Below are 22,786 nucleotides of genomic sequence, written 5' to 3' on the forward strand. Positions count from 1 at the left end.
AGTAAATTTAATAACCAGCCTGCAGCGGATAAAACAGAAACCCCTGTAAAGTAGCCCTCTTTCCAAAATGTTGCTGATGGGTTTTCTTAATTGCCTCAAAGACTCTGTCCTATAACGTGGACACCAGCGATCCTGATTTTGAGTTATTCATTCATCTTTCGAACAGTGTCTTCTAGATTATTGCCCCTGCCCCATTTGTGCTTTCAGATTCTCACTCCTTACATCCATTCCTCCAGGCTGTGTTAGCACGCCCCACTCTGTAATTCTTCTGTTCCTTTATGCATGCTTTCATTCATTCCTCTACAGCCTTTTAAGGTACTTTATCCCTTTGCCCCGTGAGCGGTCTTTTTGCCCTGTGAGCTCTCTTACCACTTAGCATTTTTAGGTCTCGCCTGAGCCTGCGCTTTAGTGTTGCTCTGGCGAGAGCTATTGAAAACGGGGATTTGGAAGTGCAAACAAGTGCTTTTCAGGCCCCCAACTACAGTGCATGTGCGCCAGGCACGCGCACCATTTGGCAGCCTGCGTGTACATTTCGCGGGCGCTTTGATGTTCTCAGTGAGCCGCGCGGCCACTGTGAACATCAAAGCGGCTGCGAAAGTGCACACCATTTGCCACCCCCTCCCTTATCCCACTTCCTGCTTGTTCTAGTGAGCAGCTTTTGAAAGCGAGTCATCGGGGTTGAGTGTGTCTCCCTTCACTGTCAGTCTTTAATTAAGAATCATGAAACCTGCTGGTCGAGAGTGCGAGCCAGACATTCAACCCTTCGTGTGACTTGAAATACATCTCCTTTAGCCTTTTTCTGACACCAGAGAGCATTTTTCTAATGTTATGCTGATAAGCGAATTCTGAGGTAGAGTTAACTCTACGTTTTCTGAAGGGGTTAATCTAACATACATTTTAAGTCCACTCCAAAGGATGGTTGTCCTCCAATACATGCCCAGTGAAATCTGTTTCTCTTTTAACTTGAACGTAACCCTACTGTCTCTCTCCTTTTTGTTTTTATATTCCCTCCTCTTCAAATCTCACTCTCGATCAACAACAATGTTACGAGCAGCCAGACTCAATAATGAGGTTATCGCGGGGATATTTTTGATGATGGAGCAGTTTCTAAGATCTGCAAAAAGCCAAACATCTGTTTTCTTCAAGTAGCTATACATTATTCATGCTGCTGAAATGCTTAGCCCCCTTCCTCCAGGAAGAAGGAGGCTTTCTGATTGCTACGGCAGAGAGCTGCACCAGAGACACGCCGCTCTGACCTTGCAAGCCTCGCTGCCTGCATGTCGGGGCTGTCGTGTTCATGTTTTTTTCCCCGTTGCAACAGAAACATTGCCCTGCATCACAAACATCACTAGAAACGTCATTTCCTAGTTCTTGATGCATTTTAGAAGCACTGTTTCTGTAGTGTACTTTGTCATGCATAGAAACGTCAGCAGGCATGTTCTGCTGACTAGCGAAAAATTGACGTTTTAGTTGTTCTCTTTTCTCATCAAACAAACGAGCGCGCCTTAAGGATGCAATGGACACCCCCGGCGACGTCATGACTTTGAATATTGCTCCAGCGCCTATGCAGCAAATAGTTCTTGCATGTAAACTATCTACATACCGCGTCAGGCTCCAGTGAGAAGGCAACCTTAAGGCGCATTGTGCACCTCCTCACCAGTCGCTCCAAAACGGAAAACATAGATCATACAAAGGGATACTAACATCTCCCCTTTGCCTTATTTCATATATTTTTGAACAGGTGCAAAACAGTGGACACCATCGAAACACACTATTCTTCTGATAGAGCCCTACAAAAAGATCATATATGCCAATAAAAGAATCCAACCTGTATTCCACAAAACTGTAAAATGTATTTAGTGATGGGCATATTGCAGGCTGCAATCGCTTTTATTGTCACCGACGATTAATCTAAAACAAGCATTGGCATAGCCAATAGGTCTCGCTTTTGGGACCTTATAAGTGTTTAGCCAGGCAACAGTTGATGTTTTTGCACCAAGGATATTGTGCTGTATAACTAAATACTTAGAAGGTCCCAAAAGCGAGACCTATTGACTATGCCAATGCTTGTTATTGTCTGTTATGTATTCGTCGGTGATTAGTACACACTTTTGGCTAGTACTTCCAAGTCATAACACTTTAACAGACTTTCAGTAACTTACATTGAGGGCCACTGGAATTATGTAGCAGGAGAGGGCCAAATTATGTGGCAGGGTCAAGTAAATTATTCTGCAAGAAAAGGCAAAGTATGCAGCAGAATTTGTAATAGTATTACTTCATTATTTTATCATTTTAAAACTTCGTAACTCTTTCTGGGCCTTGGTTGCATTACACTAGTACCAATTTGTAACAGCAAGGTGACGCGTGTTGTCGCATTTTTAGTAACTTTTGAACCATTTGAGCTAGAAACAAATTTATGTATTTAAACAAGTTTTATTCAAAAGCTGCAAGGGTGTCCAAGGTATATGATATTTTGGTCTAGTATTGTCATAGTGTAACTTTAGGGATTTAATATAGGTGAGGCTATTGTTTTGTAAGGTGAAAGCTTTACTTACCACGATTTTTGTTCTTTCTAGCCGTTGTGTAAATATTGGGATTTTATTTGAAAGACTTGGGAGGGGCGGAGACTGTGTTGGGGGTGGAGGGGGGCTGGTAAGAATATTCTGACATATGTTAAGGGTGTGTTTGCATCTTTGTGGTTGTTGAAATCTCCATGGCTAAGGATATTGTTGCTGCAGTTTTGGAGTTCTGCTGCGTTCCTGGAAATGAGTTAGCAGTGTTTTACTGTGTTTGGGTAGTTGAATATGATTGCAGTGATGACAAGGAGGCTGTCTATTTTTCATTTAGCTGTAGGGTGTTCAAAGAAGGGACATGTGTTAAATGTTGATAGGTTGCTTGTGAGGTTGTTAGAGTGTTAGATAGTGACTCCACACTCCTTTTTTAAGTTTTGCTTGCGCTTTGCTTGTGAAATCTCTTGTACTTAATATATCTTAAGTCCCCATTTGCTTTTGTGTAGAATTTATTTTTGTTTGTTAACTTCTGCGGGCTGCACGCATTTACAATGCTTCTACTAAAGCTGTTCACACTGTTTAAGCCCCATTCACTTTCAAGATAAGATCTCTTCCCACGGAAAAGGTAGACCACTTCTAATAGTATGCTGGAATGCTTGCTTTTTATTACTTAGTTGTGTAAAGCAGATGCTTTAGCCTTACGACTTGTGTGGCATTTCCTATTCCTGCCTCAGTACCTTTGTTTGCACTTTGTAGGCATTATCGGATTGATTTTTTTCCAATGTAATCTATTTGGTCATTATGATCAAATTCTACATTTTGTAATAAGCATTGCACGTTGAAACTAAAGTTAATATACAATAGCTATGCTATATTTTACTACTAAACATGCAGCCACAAATGCGCTTACCTTGCAGACAACTGGGTCATGATTTGAATGGTGCAGTAGCACCGTGCCCAACAGTTGTCAGAACTCCTCTAAACACATAATTTTGCTATATTTGACTATTAAAAAGGCAGCCACAATTGCAGTTAAAAGGGACTAGATTTGAATGGTGCCTCAGGGAATAGTGGCACTGAGGCGAAAAGCTCCAGGGACCCCACTAAACCCAGATTATTGCTAAAATGTAAAACTAAACAGGCAGTCGCAAGTGCAGTTACCTTGCAGAGAACAGGGTCATGATTTGACTGGTGCAGCAGGTGCAGTAGCACTGGGCCTAGAAGTCGCCAGAACTCCTCTAAACACATAATATTGCTATTTCATCAATGAATTCTACTATTTCCAACTTTCATTTCCTTTTTCAAAATGTTGCTATTTCTTACTCGCACTATACCAGTAGTAACAGCATAATATATTGCCTTTTTGTACATGAACAAGTCATAACACTTTAACAGACTTTCTGTAACTTCTATTGTGCTACTAAGCAAGCTCCAATTCACAACAAACAACAGCTTATTAATCACATAGGTGGAACCTAATGCATTTACCAATGCTTGTTTGTTTGAGCGACTTGTAAAGCTTGCTTTGTAGGTTTCCTAGTTTTTTCCCCCAGTTTTGGTCTCTAATATATTTGCGCCCCACGGAAGACACGACTAGGATTGTGGTGTTCACCGAAACGTACTTCGGAGCATACTAAGAACTGTAACGCCAGGACCAGAATACTCGCTCGATGTAATCCCATTCGAATGTGTTGATTAGAATACTTTACCCATATGATTCTACAAGAATGTAATTATGTAGTAAGGATTTAGGACACACACTAATGCTATTTAAGATGTACTCATTTTGAAAAGTATTCCCAAAGCTTTAAGTGGAGGCAGCTCTACTCTTGTCCTCGTTATACTTTAATTGTTATTGTTTTCTTGTATTGTGTTTTTATTGATATCTGAAGTATGCTGGTGGGGGAAGGATGTATGTGGCGTGAAGGATATGTATGCAGTTTTGACTATGTGTATGAGTGGTTGTAGAGGGGGTGAACCTCTTGGAGGTTCTCAGAGCAAAAATGTTAATTTGCTGTATTTATGAAAATGTAGGTTGTATTTTGTCAGACATAGTGTTTATATTTCTTTTTCCTATTTGATAATTATTTATATTAAACATTGAAGATTTTGGAACTAAACAAGACTTTGCTTTATGATTGAAGTATTTTTTTAATATAATTACAGCAAGATATTTTGCTAATGTATTATATCAGGCAGGTTACTCTGTGTGATTTAAGGTTCCTGGTTACTCATGCCTGGACGCCATAGACAACATACAATGCCCATCCCTATGGGTTGCTTTTCTGCCACTTTACCATAAACCTCATTGCCCATGTAGTATGGGGGCTGTATAATTCCTTTTCTATGGGTTGCTCCTTGATCACTGGGGTATACATCACCGACTACATACTATGGCCGGTTGGACAGTGCTCATTTCTGTAGGTTGCCTCTATGCGTCTATATATTGATCATTACTTTGAGTTCATCCCTTGTTACTTCTGGGTGTAGTTCTCAGAACATATAATATATAATGCGCAATCACTGCTGCTCCTTGACCATTCAGAACATGCACCATGGCTACTTTCATTTTGCCCATTGTCTTGGCTTTCTACTCTACCTCACGTGTGTACACACTTCAGACCATGTACCACAGAAATGGATATAATGCCCATTCACATGAATTGTTCCCTGCCCCTCCTGGGCACACTCCTGATCCTTTGCCACTTCAGCCTGGTCTCCTCCAACATAACCTGTGACTGGGTCTGTTATGCCAATTCCTGTGGGTTGCTCCTCTGTGGGTCCTGAGTGGAGTCAGCACATGCATACATTTGAATCAAGAATGTGCTTCCCAAGGGAACGCCATCTACCTATAGTATAGATTAAACTGTAGGATACAAACCATCCCATAGTTGATAAGTATCCACGTGTCTCCATGAGTGCATCTTATCTCACTTTTCTCGTACACAATGCATAGGCGTAGCTGTAATCGCGCACACAATGCTAAGCTTCTTACTCTTTTCAGTACAAATTCCTGCATAGGCGCTTATTTAAAACACAATTTGAGCCCACCACTGGTTCTCAACCATAACATCAAAAACTAGCCATACATTCGACTTAAGCGACACTTTCTCTTCCATAGCGCTGCCATTAAGCAGCCTGCTGCCTATCTGCAAGTGTCCTTCAGAACCTCATCAGTGGTATGAATTGCTACATACATGTAGCAACTATATATAAAAAAAAAACTGTTGCTTTTAATTTGTCCGGGGGATCTATCCCTATCTCCTCCTGGGTCTGAATTTCTGATGGGCAGATCTAGTGAATGATGCTGGATCTTGGTGGAGGGAGACGTTGTGGCGCAGCGGCCAGAGCTGCTGACTCGGGAGCTGGGGACCCGGGTTTAAGTCTCTTTGTCGGCACAACATTCTGTGATTCTGGACAAATCACTTAATCTTCCCGTGCCCATAGACAGCGCCTGGATATCCTCATGAGTGATAAGCCACACTCTATAAATCTGCAAACTTAATCTTATGGTGTCCTGAAAGAATTTCACAGGAACCCCAAATGCATTTCCCTCTCTTCTCCCTCTACTATTACGGTATTACTAGTCTAAAGGTGGCAAGGTTTTACGTAAGACCAGCATAGCGGTATTGCTTATTGCTACACAACCTTCTTAGTTACAAACTAGTAAAATATTCAACTAAAGAATTTAAAATAAGTTCTATATATTGTTTATAAGATTGATGGAGATACAATTTTCCTAATGGCATGTTGCTATGTTTTCTCCTACACATTGTGGATTGAAATGGGTAAAGCATGTATGTGGTCAATGGTGTTGTCACTTGGTTTGTGTTGTTCCAATGCTCTTCATCCTTCGCTTTAGTGGCTGTATCCAATTCTGTTATTCCTCCATTCATGATGCCCTTGTTTCTTCTTCCTTCAGATTTACCCTGCAGGACTCTGGGGACTGTGCCTACGTAAACGCCAGCACTATCTACCTGTCCGAGTGTGGTTCATCTCGAAGCTTTGTGTGTACCATGGGACGCTCTCACCTTGGAAGCAATTTTGAGCGTTGATGAAATTGCTGAAACCTCGATCTGTTTTGCATTTAATGATGGAAGCCTGTATACCTTCAGGGTATCGATAGCGGAGGGAAAAGAACGCTAACATGGCAGAATTATATGTGCGGGTAAAGATGGTCTTATAGCAGGAAAGGAATCAATTTAGCATGCTGGTGACACAATTATTCACCCAAGCCCTCCTTGCACGACCTTTCAAGTACAAACTGATGTAAGTCAATGCATCCCTTTATAGCAGTGTCTTCATCCTGCAGTTTTCCAGTTGACATTACTTTGTAAGATCTACTCCAGGTGATCGAATCTAATTTGTCCACCCCAGGGATTGTAGGCTCTTGACTAGCTTTCGCTATGCACTAAATCTTTGTTTTCTTATATGTCTAGTGGGTTAGCTGCAAGTCTGTCATGATGCATCTGAGTGACATCTTCACATTACCTGCAGATCTTTCCCTTGTCAGTTCTTGCTGTGAGTCTACGTTGTCTCATTGGCACTCTAAAATGTTATGTGCCTTCTCCACTGGGGAGTTTATGGCTCGACGCCATCATGCTGGAAGGTTAAATTACTTTTTTATTGTCCTCTTGGTTACATTCTTCCTGGCATTGCACTTTGTGGGTCCCTTGCTTACATTGGCATAGAAGTGGTTCTTCCTTGTCTGTATTCACTCCTTTGCTTTGGAAGCTTGTCCCATCACTTTGGCTGAGTAAACATTTTATGTGAATGCTTGAGAGGCTCAGACATGGCTTCGCTGCTCATGTCCACAGTTCAACGTCTTGCACTACAATAAAAAAATATACTGCAAAAATGTGAGCGTGAATCTACCTGCATGCCTTATCCTTGAATGTTACCCAGGGTCCTCATGTTCTTGGCAGTGCTTAACTATGACACTCTTCCTATAGTATGTGCACTATCGTGAAATAAACATGATACTTCCATGAATATTATCTTTTTTCTTGTTTGTGATTTTTCCACTCTGCTATCCTCCACTAGCCTTTTATGTGTAGTGCAGGTGCTTCAGTTGCAGCCATTCCAAGTATCAATATATTTCTAAGCAGGGTTGGTCATTTAAAGTCCAAGCACTGATTCAATGATCTCTTCCGCTTAAGGCAGTGAATACAAATACCGGATTTGAAACTGCTCCTACTAGAAAGATGTTTTTGGTTTATTGGATGAGGTTTCTACATTGCTTTTGTTGACATGCTTTACAACAATACATAACGTTGTACACTAGTATTGATCACATGAAAGGATAGATTTAAAAAGACCGAAATCAATGGTGGAAACCATGGTAAGCAGGGTGAAACCACATCCAGCAAATAAAAGGAATCAGTCAGAATGTGCAATGAGTCGACAAGTGCCACATATCCCTAAAGACCATGTCGGTAGATAGATCAACCATGGAAACTTAAGCCAATCCCTGTTCACGTGACACACTATCCCAATACTCGATGGTCCCAAAAGGCTGCTGCCAGGCATCAGATAAGCAACAAAAAAACCTGGTATTGCTCCAGCAGCCACCTCAAGGTAAACCAGACCATTGACGCTATAAATGCCTGAAGGAGTGCAAAAAATACTATTGTGAGGCGCTATCGTATTTAATTTAAACACTGGTTGAGTAGAAACCATCTATTATCAAAGGCCATGTTCAATGGTTGTAAACAACGGCAACACACCAAGGCTGATTCTATTTTGCCAATTCAGTGAAAGTTGAGAATAGTTGCATAATTGTTTACTTTTATGTTCATAATGCTAACACTTGTCACATTTGTTATACTCTACAGCATTTCTGTTTCTTCATGCATAATGTAGTGGCTGTGTGCAAAACATTTATAATACCTACGCTGGTGCATTGTTATCAAAACTAGCCTTTTATTTCTCATATCTAAAGAAATCAATCAGGGAATTGTAAGCATGCTACTCACCCATGAGGGTCTCAAGGTGCTGGGGGGGGGAGTCCACAGATCTGCTTAGCCGAAGAGACAGGTTTTGAGAGTCTTCCTGAAGGTGTTCAGGGATGGGGTGCGTCTGATATCTGCCGGTAGCTCGTTCCAGGTCTTGGCTGCAATGTGAGAGAAGGATCTTCCGCCTGCTCTGGCTCTGTGGATGTGTGGGGTTTCGGCCAGTGCGAGGTTGGAAGGTCGGAGGTTTCTTTTGGGTACGTGGAAGTTGATTCTGTCGTTGAGGTATTTGAGTCCGTTGTGTAGGCATTTAAAGGTGTGAGTAAGGATTTTGAAAGTGACTCTTTTCTCCACGGGGAGCCAGTGGAGACTTTGTAGGTGTTGGCTGATGTGTTCGTGTTCGGGGATGCCGAGGACGAGTCTGGCGGCTGTGATCTGTATTGTCTGGAGTTTGCGGAGTAGGGACTTGTTGATGACGGCGTAGGATGCGTTTCCATAGTCCAGTCTGCTGGTGATGAGTGCGTGGGTGACGGTCTTCCTTGACTCAGGTGGGATCGACTTGAAGGTCTTGCGGAGGATGCGTAGGGTGTTGAAGCAGCTGGAGGTGACGGTGTTGACCTGTCGGTTCATGGTGAGTGAATGGTCGAGTATGATGCTGAGGTTTTTGGTGTGATCTGAGGGGGTAGGTGGGCTTCCGAGGGCGGTCGGCCACCAGGTGCTGTCCCATGCAGAAGGGGTGGTACCGAGGACGAGGACTTCTTTCTTCTCGGCGTTGAGCTTCAAGCAGCTGTTGGTCATCCAGACTGTGACGTCTTGCATTCCTTTCTGGAAGTTGAGTATGGCAGTGGTGGGGTCCTTGGTCAGGGAGAGGATGAGCTGGGTGTCGTTGGCGTAGGATACGATGTTGAGGCCATGTTGTCGGACGATGGCTGCGAGGGGAGCCATGTAGATGTTGAAGAGGGTGGGGCTCAGGGATGAACCCTGTGGGACTCCGCAGGTGATTTTCGCGGGGTCGGAGAGGAAGGATGGGAGTCTGATCCTGTGGCTTCTTCCGGTGAGGAATAATCTGATCTAGTCCAGGGCTGTTCCTTGTATTTCTGCGTCGTGTAGTCTGGCGACTAGTGTGCGGTGGGAGACGGTGTTGAAGGTCACTGATAGGTCGAGTAGGATGAGGGTTACGGAGTGGCCTTGGTCCCGGAGGGCGCGGCTGTCGTTTGGGGCGGCGAGTAGGGCGGTCTCTGTGCTGTGGTTGCTTCGGAATCCGGATTGGGACGGGTCGAGGACGGCGTTCTCTTCAATGAATCGTGTCAGTTTCCTGCTGACTGTTTTCTCTGCAACTTTGGCTGCGAAGGGGAGGAGTGAGATGGGCCGATAGTTCTTGCGGTCTGTGGCGTCAGCTGTGGGCTTCTTGAGCAGGGGTCTGACTTCTGCGCGCTTCCAATCATCTGCGAAGATGCCTGTTTTGAAGGTGGTGTTGATGTTGCATTGTAGTTCGGGTGCAATGGCCGCGGCTCTCTGGTAGATGTGAGGGGGGTAGGGATCGGTGGGGGTCCCCTGAGTGGATGCTTTTCATGGTCAAGGCAGTGTATTCGACCGTAATCCGTGTCCAGTTGGAGATGGTGGGCTGTCTGGTGTTTCTGGGGGCGGTGGTCCATCTGTGGCGCCTGGTGGATGGTCAATGAAGTTGTCGTAGAAGCTTTTGATCTTGAGGTGAAAATAGGTTCCAAGCTTGTCGCAGAGGTCTTGGGATGGGGTGATGTCTGGGGCTTCGCTGCGTGAGTTGGTGAATTCTTGAATGACACTGAAAAGTTCTTTGGAGTTGGTAGAGTTGGCAAGGATTTTGTTGTGGATGAAGTTCCTCTTGGTGACTCTGATCTGGTTGTGGTAGTCCGGCATGACGTCCTTGTAGGTGGTGTTGTTTTCGGTTGTCTTGGTGTTTCTCCAGTTCTTTTCTAGGCGTCTGCAGGTGTGTCTGGCTTGTTGGAAAGCGGTGGTGAACCAGGTGGCTTTCCTAGGGTGTTATCTTTCGGCGTTAAGTAGTGGGGCGAGCACATCTGCGCAATTGGAGATCCAGGTGTAGAGTTCTCTGGCTGCATCATTTGCGTCGGGTGCCCAGGTGTGGATGTCTCGGGTGAGGGTGGAGTTAAGTTGCTCGTCGGTAACCTTGCTCCAGTTCCTTTGTGGTGGGCGTGGGGCTGGTTTGGGTGCCTTGGGTTTGTTGATGGCGAAGTGTACGCAGTGGTGGTCAGTCCATGGCGGCTGCATTGTGTGGCTGAATTGGACGCTGTTTCCTGCTGTGAAGATGAGGTCAAGGGTGTGTTCCGCTCTGTGGGTCGGTGTGTTGACGAGTTGTTTAAGTCCGATGCTGGCGAGATTGTCACGAAGGACAGTGGAATTGGTCGCTGGGGTTGTCGAGGTGGAAGTTCAGGTCTCCAATGAGTATGTAGTTTGTTGAGGCGATGGCGTGGGGTGCGATGAAGTCAGTGATGGTGGTGGCGAATGGTGTTCGGGGGCCAGGGGGTCTGTAGACGAGGGTTCCTGAGAGAGTGGCATTGGGGGTGGTCTGGATCTGGAAGTGCAGGTGTTTGGCGGAGGGGAAGGTTTCGCTGGAGGTGGTGAGGCGGAGGGTGCTCTTGTGGGCGATGGCGAGGCCCCCTCCTGGGAGGTTAGGGCGGTCTTTCCTCTGGATCTTGTATCCGCCAGGGATGGCGGTGCTGATGTCGGAGGCAGAGGATGCGTTGGTCCAGGTCTCTGTGAAGAAAGATATGTCGATTCATTTTAGGGTGTTGCCGGTGCTGGCATTGGCGGTGCTAGATGGCAGGGGTGGCGGTGTGAGTCTAGTGGCAGTGGAGGCAGGAGAACTGGCCGTGGGTCGTGTTCGGCGAGGCCTGCAGGCATTCTGTAAGTCTTCCAGGGTTGAGTGCGAGGAGGGTGGTGGTGTCGTAGCGATGGGTAGTGGGAGGTCCAGGGTTCCTGGTGCAGACGGGCTTGCTTTTGGCACGCCTTTGTGCAGGAGAGGCTGGGAGGCGTGAGAGGAGGAATTCCAGGGGGGAGGGGCCATAGGGGCAGCAGTGGCATATGGCAAAAGGAACAGGCAGGCATGAGAAAATAAAAACAGTGGTGGAATTAGAGCAAGACATAGATGGGCACAATAACAGTGGCACAAAAGGGGATAATTAAGAGAAAAGAAACAGCTGAGAAATGTTACGGTGGTTACAGGCAGTCTGGTCCCAGTTGGAGCGAGCAGCAGGCGCAGCAGCGGGCAGCAGCCTCGAAACCTCCCAAGGAGGAGGTTGGGGTCTGGAGGCAAGAGATGGCACAGTGGAGCTGCGGGGAGAGAGTGGACCTAGACCGAGCAACATTGGCCTTTGAAGTGTCCTGTAAAAGTATTGCATGACATTTTGACTGAACTAAACGTTTACTCTAAATGTAAACCATAGTTCTAGTGCATACCTTGTAAACTTGCACTGCACATGCTTTGCATGCTTTGGACTCTCACAGTGCAGACCTTGTAAACTTGCACCACACTTACTTTACATGCTTTGGGCACTCCCACAGTGCAGACCGTGTAAACTTGCACCACACATACTTTGCACGCTTTGGGCATTCACAGTGCAGACCTTGTAAACTTGCACCACACATGCTTTGCACGCTTTGGGCAATCTCACAGTACAGTCCTTGTAAATTTGCTCCACACATGCATTGCATGCTTTGGGCACTCTCGCAGTGCATACCTTGTAAACTTGCACCACACATACTTTGCACGCTTTGGGCACTCTCACAGTGCAAACCTTGTAAACTTGCACCACACATACTTTGTACGCTTTGGGCACTCTCGCAGTGCAGACCTTGTAAACTTGCTCCACGCATACTTTGCACGCTTTGGACACTCTCGCAGGTCAGACCTTGTGAACATGCACCACACATACTTTGCACGCTTTGGGCACGCGCAGTGCAGACCTTGTAAACTTGCACCACACAAACTTTGCACGTTTTAGGCACACTTGCAGTGCAGACCTTGTAACCCTGCACTACACATACTTTGCATGCTTTGTGCACTCTCACAGTGCAGACCTTGTAAACTTGCACTACACATGCTTTGCACTCTTTGGCACTCCCACAGTGCATATCTTGTAAACCTGCACCACACATGCTTTGCATGGTTTTGGCACTCTCGCAGTGTAGGCCTTGTAAACTTGCACCACACATACTTTGCATGCTTTGGGCACTCTCACAGTGCAGACCTTGTAAACTTGTACCACACATAATTAACACGCTTCGGGCCCTCCCACAGTGCAGACCTTGTAAACTTGCACCACACATACTTTGCACACTTTGGCTCTCCCAGTGCAGACCTTGTAAACTTGCACCACACATACGTTGCACACTTTGGGCACTCCCAGTGCAGACCGTGTAAACTTGCACCACATATTTTGCACACGTTGGGCACTCTCACGGTGCAGACCTTGTAAACTTGCTCCACACATGCTTTGCACGCTTTGGGCACGCTTGCAGTGCATACCTTGTAAACTTGCACCACACATACTTTGCATGCTTTGGGCACTCTCGCATTGCATACTTTGTAAACTTGCACCACACATACTTTGCATGCTTTGGGCACTCTTGCAGTGCACACCTTGTAATCTTGCACCACACTTACTTTGCACGCTTTGGGCACTCTCGCTGTGCAGACCTTGCAAACTTGCACCACGCATACTTTGCACGCTTTGGGCACTCTCGCAGTGCAGACCTTGTAAACTTGCACCACGCATACTTTGCACGCTTTGGGCACTCTCGCAGTGCAGACCTTGTAAACTTGTACGACACATACTTTGCACACTTTAGGCACTATCGCAGTGCCGACCTTGTAAACTTGCACCACGCATACTTTGCACGCTTTGGGCACTATCACAGGTCAGACCTTGTACACATGCACCACACATACTTTGCACGCGTTGGGCACTCGCAGTGCAGACCTTGTAAACTTGCACCACACATACTCTGAACGTTTTAGGCACTTGCAGTGCAGACCTTGTAAACTTGCACCACACATGCTTTGCATGCTTTGGCACTCCCACAGTGCATACCTTGTAAACTTGCACCACACATGCTTTGCACGCTTTGGGCACTCTTGCAGTGCAGACTTTGTAAACTTGCACCACACATACTTTGCACACTTTGGGCACTCTCGCAGTGCATACCTTGTAAACTTGTACCACACATACTTTGCATGCTTTGGGCACTCTCACAGTGCAGACCTTGTAAACTTGCACCGCACATACTTTGCACGCTTTGGGCACTCTCGCAGGTCAGACCTTGTGGACATGCTCCACACATACTTTGCACACTTTGGGCATGCGCAATGCAGACCTTGTAAACTTGCACCACACAAACTTTGCACGTTTTAGGCACACTTGCAGTGCAGACCTTGTAAACCTGCACCACACATACTTTGCATGCTTTGTGCACTCTCACAGTGCAGACCTTGTAAACTTGCACCACACATGCTTTGCAAGCTTTGGGCACTCTTGCAGTGCAGACTTTGTAAACTTGCACCACACATACTTTACATGCTTTGGGCACTCCCACAGTGCAGACCCTGTAAACTTGCACCACACATGCTTTGCATGCTTTGGGCACTCTCACAGTGCAGACCTTGTAAACTTGCACCACACATACTTTGCACGCTTTGGGCACTCTCGCAGTGCAGACCTTGTAAACTTGCACCACACATAATTAACACGCTTTGGGCCCTCCCACAGTGCAGAGCTTGTAAACTTGCACCACACATACTTTTTGCACACTTTGGGCTCTCCCAGTGCAGACCTTGTAAACTTGCACCACACATACTTTGCACAGTTTGGGCACTCCCAGTGCAGACCTTGTAAACTTGCACCACACATACTTTGCACACTTTAGGCACTCCCAGTGCAGACCGTGTAAACTTGCACCACATATTTTGCACACTTTGGGCACTCTCACAGTGCAGACCTTCTAAACGTGCTCTACACATGCTTTACACGCTTTGGGCACGCTTGCAGTGCATACCTTGTAAACTTGCACCACACATACTTTGCACGCTTTGGGCACTCTCGCAGTGCAGACCTTGTAAACTTGCACCACACATACTTTGCACGCTTTGGGCACTATCACAGGTCAGACCTTGTACACATGCACCACACATACTTTGCATGCGTTGGGCACTCGCAGTGCAGACCTTGTAAACTTGCACCACACATACTTTGAACGTTTTAGTCACTCTTGCAGTGCAGACCTTGTAAACTTGCACTACACATACTTTGCATGTGTTGGACGCTCACAGTGCAGACCTTGTAAACTTGCACCACATATACTTTGCACGGTTGAGCACTCTCATAGTGCAGACCTTTTAAAGTTGCACCACACGTACTTTGCATGCTTTGGGCACTCTCACAGTGCAGAACTTGAGCACTCTTGATATTTGGAATTGTTTTAAAGTTGCATGTCTGCAGGACACCATATCTGGTACATTTTGAGAAGAGGTTGCAAGACACCATTTGATCCATTGAATAACATATAGTGATTCTAAACCTAAAGCCACCGTCTATGATCTTGTTCCTAAGTGTTTTGGAAATGGCCTTGTGGGCTGCTTTTTTAATTTCATAGTGTAAAACCATTATAGTTCACGCTGTGAAGAGCAGAGTACTATGATGGTCATTTGGAACACTTTCATAAGGATGCTAAAAAAAAAAGACAGCAGCACTCCATTAAGCCTTATTAAAGTGGTAGATATGTAGAAAAGGTGTTGAAGCCTCTACTCTAGAAATGATGAAAGAATAGTTTTTTAGGATTTGTAGAAGTCTTTTTTGTTCAGCACCCATCGTGTTGCTTCTGGCTGCTCATTTGAACCAGGTTTGATTTTAGCTGTTGTGCTAGAGTGTATGTGAAATGTTAAAGTAGTTTTCGCTTTTGTTTGTCACAACCATCATCCTCGTTAATGTAAACAAAATGGTCACTCACTGATTTTAGCATCTGCTGTTGTGTCTGTGATGCCACCTCCCCCATCTGTACATGTAATGGCATGGAATCAAAAACGAACTCTTGTGGTTGAAGGGCAGGTCCTTCCTACAAGAGTCTTGAAACAGTTTGGTTGGTCATTGTTCTGTGGTAACATGTGCCATATACTCCCTCTTGGCATTGCATGATTAGTACATTCCTGTGTAAGTTGACTTGCGTTGTTTGTGAATTGCAGTTTATTATGGTTGTGTTGTGCTGAATGCTTAGTGCTGCTTGACAAGTTGTAAAGTTTAAATAATCCTCCTGTAAGTTGTTTTGGGAGTTCTTTGTGAGCCTTTACTGTCAACTCCATATGGACTCATAGAGTGTAGTACCCATCCGTGTTATGCTGTGTAGATATGTGCTGGCGGTGTATGTTTAAGTGTCTTGGACATGGGAAAGTGTAGTACTCCGTTGCAAGGCATATGAGAGTAGCGCACATTTATGGAGTAAACTGGGGACGAGCAGTATAAAGGATTATCCCATGGTATGCTAAGTTGTGGTAGTGTAATACTCTATTGTGAGACATTCCATGGAGGTGTAGCTGGTGGTGTGCTAAGTTATTAGAGTAGTACCCTGCCATGAGACGTTATATGGGGAAGTACCCTGTGGTGTTTTAAGATGGGTAGATGTAGTGCCTTCCAGTGAGACGTCGTACGATGTAGTACCTCATGGTTGCAACCTTTGAGAAGAGAAGTACCATGTCAAAAGAGGTGACCAGGGGAAGGGGTAAGGAAGTAGTACCCTGTCTAGTGAAAATGTGGGGACGTATAGTACCTGTGATTGTTTTATTCAGTTTGTATATAATGGAGTTGGTCAGTGTTGTGTTGTGAATGTAGTGTTTGTAGCTCTCATATTCTAGGTGAGCGCTTCTTTGCCTGCTGATGTTGTATGGTGTGTCAGTGGTTATATTGCTAATTTGTATGTTTGGCTGAAGATAACCTCAGCTCTCTAGAAGCAGAGGTTTTACTGAGGGCTTTAAGTGGTTAAACGATGCGAAATAAACCAATTGTTCGTGATGTGGTGATACTGGCCTAGGCACCATGTACATATTAGATTATTGGTGCGTAGAAATATTTAAGTTTTGGTGAAGTAGAGCTCTGTTCTTTCCGTACTTAGACAACTGGCTCATCAAAGCCAACACTTACAGAAAGTGTCTCCAGCACACTCACATAACACTACAGTTACTGAACCAACTAGGATTTACAGTTAATGTGTTAAAGTCTCATCTCCAACCTTTCAACACACAAACCTATCTAGGAGCCACTTTAGATACTCAAAAGCTCTCGCTTTTCCCAATGCAGCCAGCATACGCAATATTCAGGCTCTAATCGCTCAGTTTCAGCCCACGCACTCACTACCAGCTCGAGTGTATATGCAACTGCAGGGAGTGATGGCCTCTTGCATTATGATTGTCCCCCATGCAAGGCTTCATATGCTTAGTGAGTCAGTAGAACCAATCGCAGGGTCTTTTGACCGATCTAGTGTTGGTAAACTGCTGCACCAGTTGCTCTCTGCAGTGGTGGAACCCACAAAATGTATCAAAAGGGTGGCCCTTCATAGACCCGGTTCCACAGACAGTACTAACAGCAGACATGTCGCTCACTGGTGGGGGAGCTCATCTCCACAATCGCACAATTCAAGGCTTGTGGAGTCAAAACCAAAAGGCTCTCCACATAAATCATCTCGAGCTGCTAGCAGTGTTTCTAGCGCTCAAAGCTTTTCAATTTCACCTTCTAGACAAAGCTGTCTTAGTCCGCACCGACAACATGCCAGCTATGTACTATATACAAAAACAGGGTGGGACACATACATCACAAAATGTATCTCCTAGCAGAACACCTTTCAGGAGTAAACAAGCAGATTGCCGACCTCAGGAGACAGAGGCAGCAAATCCACGAGTGGGAACTCCACCCTCAAGTTCTCCTCCCGTACTTTCAAAATTGGAGTTTTCCTCAAATAGATCTTTAAGCCACACACACAAACGCAAAATGCCCAAACTTTGCCACCAGCTATCCACACCCTCTCTCCAAAGGCAATGCATTATGGATGAACTGGTCAGGGATATTTGTTTACGCTTTTCCACCTCTCCCACTCATTCTACTGGTAGTTCAGAAGCTCAGGCAAACATCCCTCACACTAATCCTAATAGCTCCAACGTGGGCCCATCAACCTTGGTTCATGACCCTCTTGGAGCTATCAATAGTTTCACATCAAAAGATGCATCTCACATCCAGTCTCCTCACACAGAGCCATGAAGAAATCAGGCACCCAGATCCCAAAGAACTCAACCTAACGATCTGGCTCCTGAAATCATAGAGTTTGGATATCTGAATCTTCCTCCAGACTGTATGAACATTATCAGAGGGGCCAGAAGGCTACGACAAGAGCTTGTTATGCAGTCAAGTGAAAACGATTTGTTATCTATTGCAATAATAACAATATCAATCCATTGGAAGCTTCCATGAAAAATATAATCTGTTACTTATTACATTTAAAGTGGTCAGAATTAGTTTACACATCCATCTGCTTACATCTTGCTGCAATAGCCCTGTACCTACAAAACAGACAGCACTTGTCTCTGTTTAGAGTACCAGTTGTCAAAGCATTTATGGAAGGACTGAAAATAATTATACCACCAAGACCTCCACCTGCTCCAGTGTGGAATCTTAACCTAGTCCTCACATGATTAATGGGTCCACCTTTTGAGCCAATGCATAAATGTGAACTGCAATTTCTCTCATTGCAATTACTTCACTGAGGAGAGTGTGTGAGCTTCAGGCACTAACCATAGAAGAACCTTGTTTCCAACTTCACAAGTACAAAGTGGTCCTTTGTACAAACCCTAAATTTCTACCTAAAGTAGTATCTGTCTTTCACATCAATCAATCAGTTGAGTTACCTGTGTTCTTTCCTCAACCAGATTCTGTGGCAGAACGAGCTCTACATGCTTTAGTTGTTAGAAGAGCTTTGTTATATTCCATAGAAAGAACAAAACCAATTAGAAAGACAAAACAAATGTTTGTAGCTTTTGCTCAACCTCACAAAGGCAATCCTATATCCAAATCCGGTATTGCTCGATGGATTGTTAAATGTATTCAAACATGTTATGCAAAAGCAAAGAGAACTTTAACAATACCCACTAGAGCACATTCCACTCTTAAAATAGGGACTACTATGGCTTTCTTAGGGAATATTCCGTAGTTGACATTTGTAAAGCTGCAACTTGGTCTACACCACACACATTCACCAAGCACTACTGTGTAGATGTGTTAGCAAGGCAGCAAGCGAATGTAGGCCAGGCAGTACTTAAAACACTTTTTCACACAACTGAAACAGCTACAGGTTAGCCACTGCTTTGGGAGAAGACTGCTGTATAGTCTATGCAAAGCATGTGATCTACAGCTCACATGCCTCAAACGGATAATGTTACTTACCCAGTAAACATCTGTTCTTGGCATGTAGAGCTGTAGATTCACATGCGCTCACCAGCCTCCCCGAGTACCTATACCTGTTGCAGTTCTTCTTACTTACATACATACACATGGACACCGCTATTCTACCTTTACTAACTCCATTCTCACCCTCTGCGGGAAAACAATCTAACAATGCGGTTGATTGCCATGCCCACTATCCCCGAAAGGAGGAGTCACCTACCTCGTGACAGGAAAGACTTCTTCAAAGAAAAACAACTTTCAGACATCCGGACCCAACACTAGATGGCAGGAGTATGCAAACCATGTGAATCTACAGCTCTACATGTCAAGAACAGATGCTTACTGGGTAAGTAACATTGGGGCAGATGTGCAACCCATTTTTGCATGTGCAAACGGGTTTGCGAACCCGTTTGCGCATGCAAAAACATTGGACCATGTACATAGCCTATTTAGCGAGTCACAATTTTTTTGCGACTCGCTAACTAGGTTTTGCGACTCGCTATTATGAAGGAGCGTTCTCTTCCAAATTGCGAGTTTCAAAACAATGTACTAATGTTTTGCGACCGCAATTGCGGTCGCAAAACACTCGCAATTACCACCTACTTCAAGTAGGTGGTAATGCATTTGCAAATGGGAAGTGGTACCCAGGGGACACCCCCCCACCCCTTTGCAAATGCATGCAAAATTATTTTTTGCGACTCCCAATGTGTCGCAAATTACGAGAGGATAAATGAAAGGGTCGGACATCTGGCCCATTATCCTTTTCTGATCACAGGACTGTTGCTGGCTCCATGATTGGGGAAACCCTTGGGGTGGATCTGACAGCGGAGAGAATAGTATTCTCTTCCCTCTTCTATCCTTCCATTCTCCTTCTCAATCCTATTAACAGATTTGCATGTCCACTGCTCAAATTAATTCATATTTCCCTATACTAATTCACCACTAATCCGTTTTGGGTGCTGGAGTAGCGTGCTACTTGCTGAAATGTGCTTCGACGCCTCGTCAGGGGTAGCGCTATATATTTACAATTACCTTGCTTCTGTAAAACTGAGGTCCTCCATGACAACCATGCATTGCCTGGCCAGGAAAGATCCACAATCACCTCAGGCATGCAGTGAAAGAACTTCATGGAAATTGGGGATCGGTCTCTGGAAAAAAATATGTGAACCAACCGAGCTGCTGTGCAGTGACTAGCTAACTGTGTCATTTTCTACAGATGTGTAAGCCTCCCTCACATAAAACTGGTACAGCTTGCCAATAGTTGTGCAGGCCTCCCTCACATAAAACTGATACAGCCTGCCGGTAGTTGTGAAGGCATTCCTCCTGTTAAACAAGTACAGTACAGGCAGAAACAATGCATATCACTTACAAAACATATACACAAAATGAAGCAGCTATGCAATCCTCGCTCACTAAACAGGTAAAGCTGCAACACTCCTCTTCCACTAGGCCAGTTACAAAACGCAGGCTCCACAAGCCAGGCTCAGCTGTGCTTTGAAATGACAAAGAAGCCTGCTGTCGCGTGGCCCCTGTCTTACTCCTTTCTCACCCTCACCAATTTTTGCACCTTGTCACCGCTTATCATAAATCGCCACTCATTATACATCCAAGTTTTCTTCATTACTGTCCCAAACCTGTCATAATCCTCATGAATGCATTGTAATGATGGATCTCTTCAGGACTGAACATCCCAACATTCTGGGACCAAAAGGAGCAGGACTTTCCGGGCTTCAAAATGACTAATACGTGTAATAAAGCATTGGAAATGACATCATGTGTCCTGTGATGTCATTGGTGCGAGGAGGGAGCGCCCACATCTCCATCGCAGTACATGCAGTCGGTCGGGTTCATCGGGTAGTAATAAATGCACTAAAAGTCACACAAGCCCCACATACTCTGGTCACTCACAACCCAGGTGCTCACATGCAGATTGATAATATTCGGTGGCCCTCATAAGCAGCTCTGCCAATGAGTGGCCTGGTAGGGGGTGCTGTGGGTCTTAATGCAGACAAGCATTATCACATGTTGCTGCATGTCAGTCAGTACACAATCAATCAATCAGGGTTTGTAAAGCGTGGCTACTTGCACATGAGGGTCTCAAGGCACTGTGGGGGGCTGGAGGCGCAGCGGATCAGAATAAGTCCTGAATTTATCCGAAGAGCCAGGTCTTGAGGTCCTTCCTGAATTGCGTTAGTGAACTGCGTCAACCCATTCCAGTGGTGTGCTTTTACAGCTCTTGTCAGGTGAGTTCGTCCAGTTTAAGTGGAGCAGAGGTAGAGAATCCTCAACAGATTTAGTTAATGATTGCAATATGTGGTCCGAGATAGCACCATAGCTGCTATTACAATAATCCCACCTTCACAAATAGCTCTACTAGTATACCTCATTAATTACCTGCAACACGTGTCCTTTCCCAGAATTGAAGTGAGTACAAGAAACTCTAAAGCTTAATTTAAGTCGATGGTTGCATGTGGGGCCCAACAACGCTAATTTTTGGGGACCAGCCCTTACTTTTCTTAACATACATTTTGTTCAGAGCAAGAGTGAGAAAAACACAAAAGTGGAAAATTAGGTGTAATGAAGCAAAGGAGTCAATAAGTAAAATAAACAGTTTATTTTAGTGCCAAATACAGGACCCACTGGTGAGGGGGAGAAACACGTCCAGCCTTCACCAGATCCAATCGCTTCCCCCCCCGCATTCTGCATGACATCCAAAATGCCCTAGAATCAATCCAATCCAATCATTCCATTCAATTCCAATAATGACATAATGTGGTGTATACCCATGACAACATCAAGCAACAAGTACCCATACCACATGTCCCTTTTCTATTTTTTATTTTTTTTATAGAAAACAAAAATATATGAAAAGGCTACAGACATTAAGAAGAAGAAAGAACAATAGAGAAAATTAGAAAAAGAAAACAACTATTCCAAAATATAATCCTCCAACGTCTTAGGCAGCCTCAGCTCCCTCTTTTTGTGAGAAAGTATTCAATACACCAGAATCATCTTAATTAACAATTTCACTCTGTTGATCCAGTACCTGGTCTACTCTGTTAGTGTCCACAACAGTTCTAGTATGAAGTTCCCATACCTGATCCACTCTCTCAGTGCTACTACATAACAGCTTACCATCATCATCATCATCATCCCTTTCTTGCTCAAACATTTTCTCCTGCTCCGGTTTAAGTACCACAACTAAGGTCTTGTCTCACCAACCTTTGTTCCTCAATAAAACTGCTAAGCCAGTTACTCTTTCCACCTGAACTGCCAAGGAAAATTTAGATACCCCTTTACCATGTAACACTAGTTTGATAAGACGTTCCCAATCTCCTACTCCAATTATCTTGGGTGTGGCTCTATGGCATGCATCCATATGACTTCCCTTTATCCCGAGCTTTACTCAAATTGTCTCTTGCCTTAGCTATACCACACTCAAGGGTATCTCCTCTCACACACCTCCCAAAAACAGGTGTTACATTCATCATGCACTGTCTTCCCCTCACCACATAATGAGACACACCAGTAACCGAATGTGGAGTAACATGATAACTCCATAACTTCTCTTTCAAAAAATTGTATACATCCAGACTATTTTCCAAGGCTGACTGAATCCCCTCCTTAATAAACCTGTTAGCCCTTTCCACTTGACCATTCGCCCTTGGACAATATAAAGGAGCCTGTTCAGAAAGAATGCTATATTTTTTGAGAAACTCGAACATTTTAGAAGATACAAATTGCACCCCATTGATTGACATAACTACTCTGGGAAACCCTTCCACTTGAAAAATTCCCTCCAAAAATGTAATTACCTCTTCAGTATTTGGATGTTCAACAAAAGTATAGTATA

At 44.6% G+C, this 22,786-nt stretch overlaps 1 protein-coding gene across 1 annotated transcript in view; it reads left to right on the top strand.

Moving 5' to 3' along the window:
- The window catches only part of LOC146813295 (C-type lectin domain family 2 member L-like), a 62,023-nt gene extending 54,516 nt beyond the window's left edge, over positions 1-7,507 (top strand). The window contains exon 5 of the mRNA XM_085620140.1: positions 6,433-7,507. Coding sequence (XP_085476266.1) covers positions 6,433-6,565 — 133 coding nt within the window. The 3' untranslated portion in view covers positions 6,566-7,507. The remainder of the gene's footprint in view (positions 1-6,432) is intronic.
- Positions 7,508-22,786: the final 15,279 nt, after the last annotated feature.

Source organism: Triturus cristatus, chromosome 7 (assembly GCF_964204655.1).
Source record: "Triturus cristatus chromosome 7, aTriCri1.1, whole genome shotgun sequence".
Taxonomy (NCBI): Eukaryota; Metazoa; Chordata; class Amphibia; order Caudata; family Salamandridae; genus Triturus; species Triturus cristatus.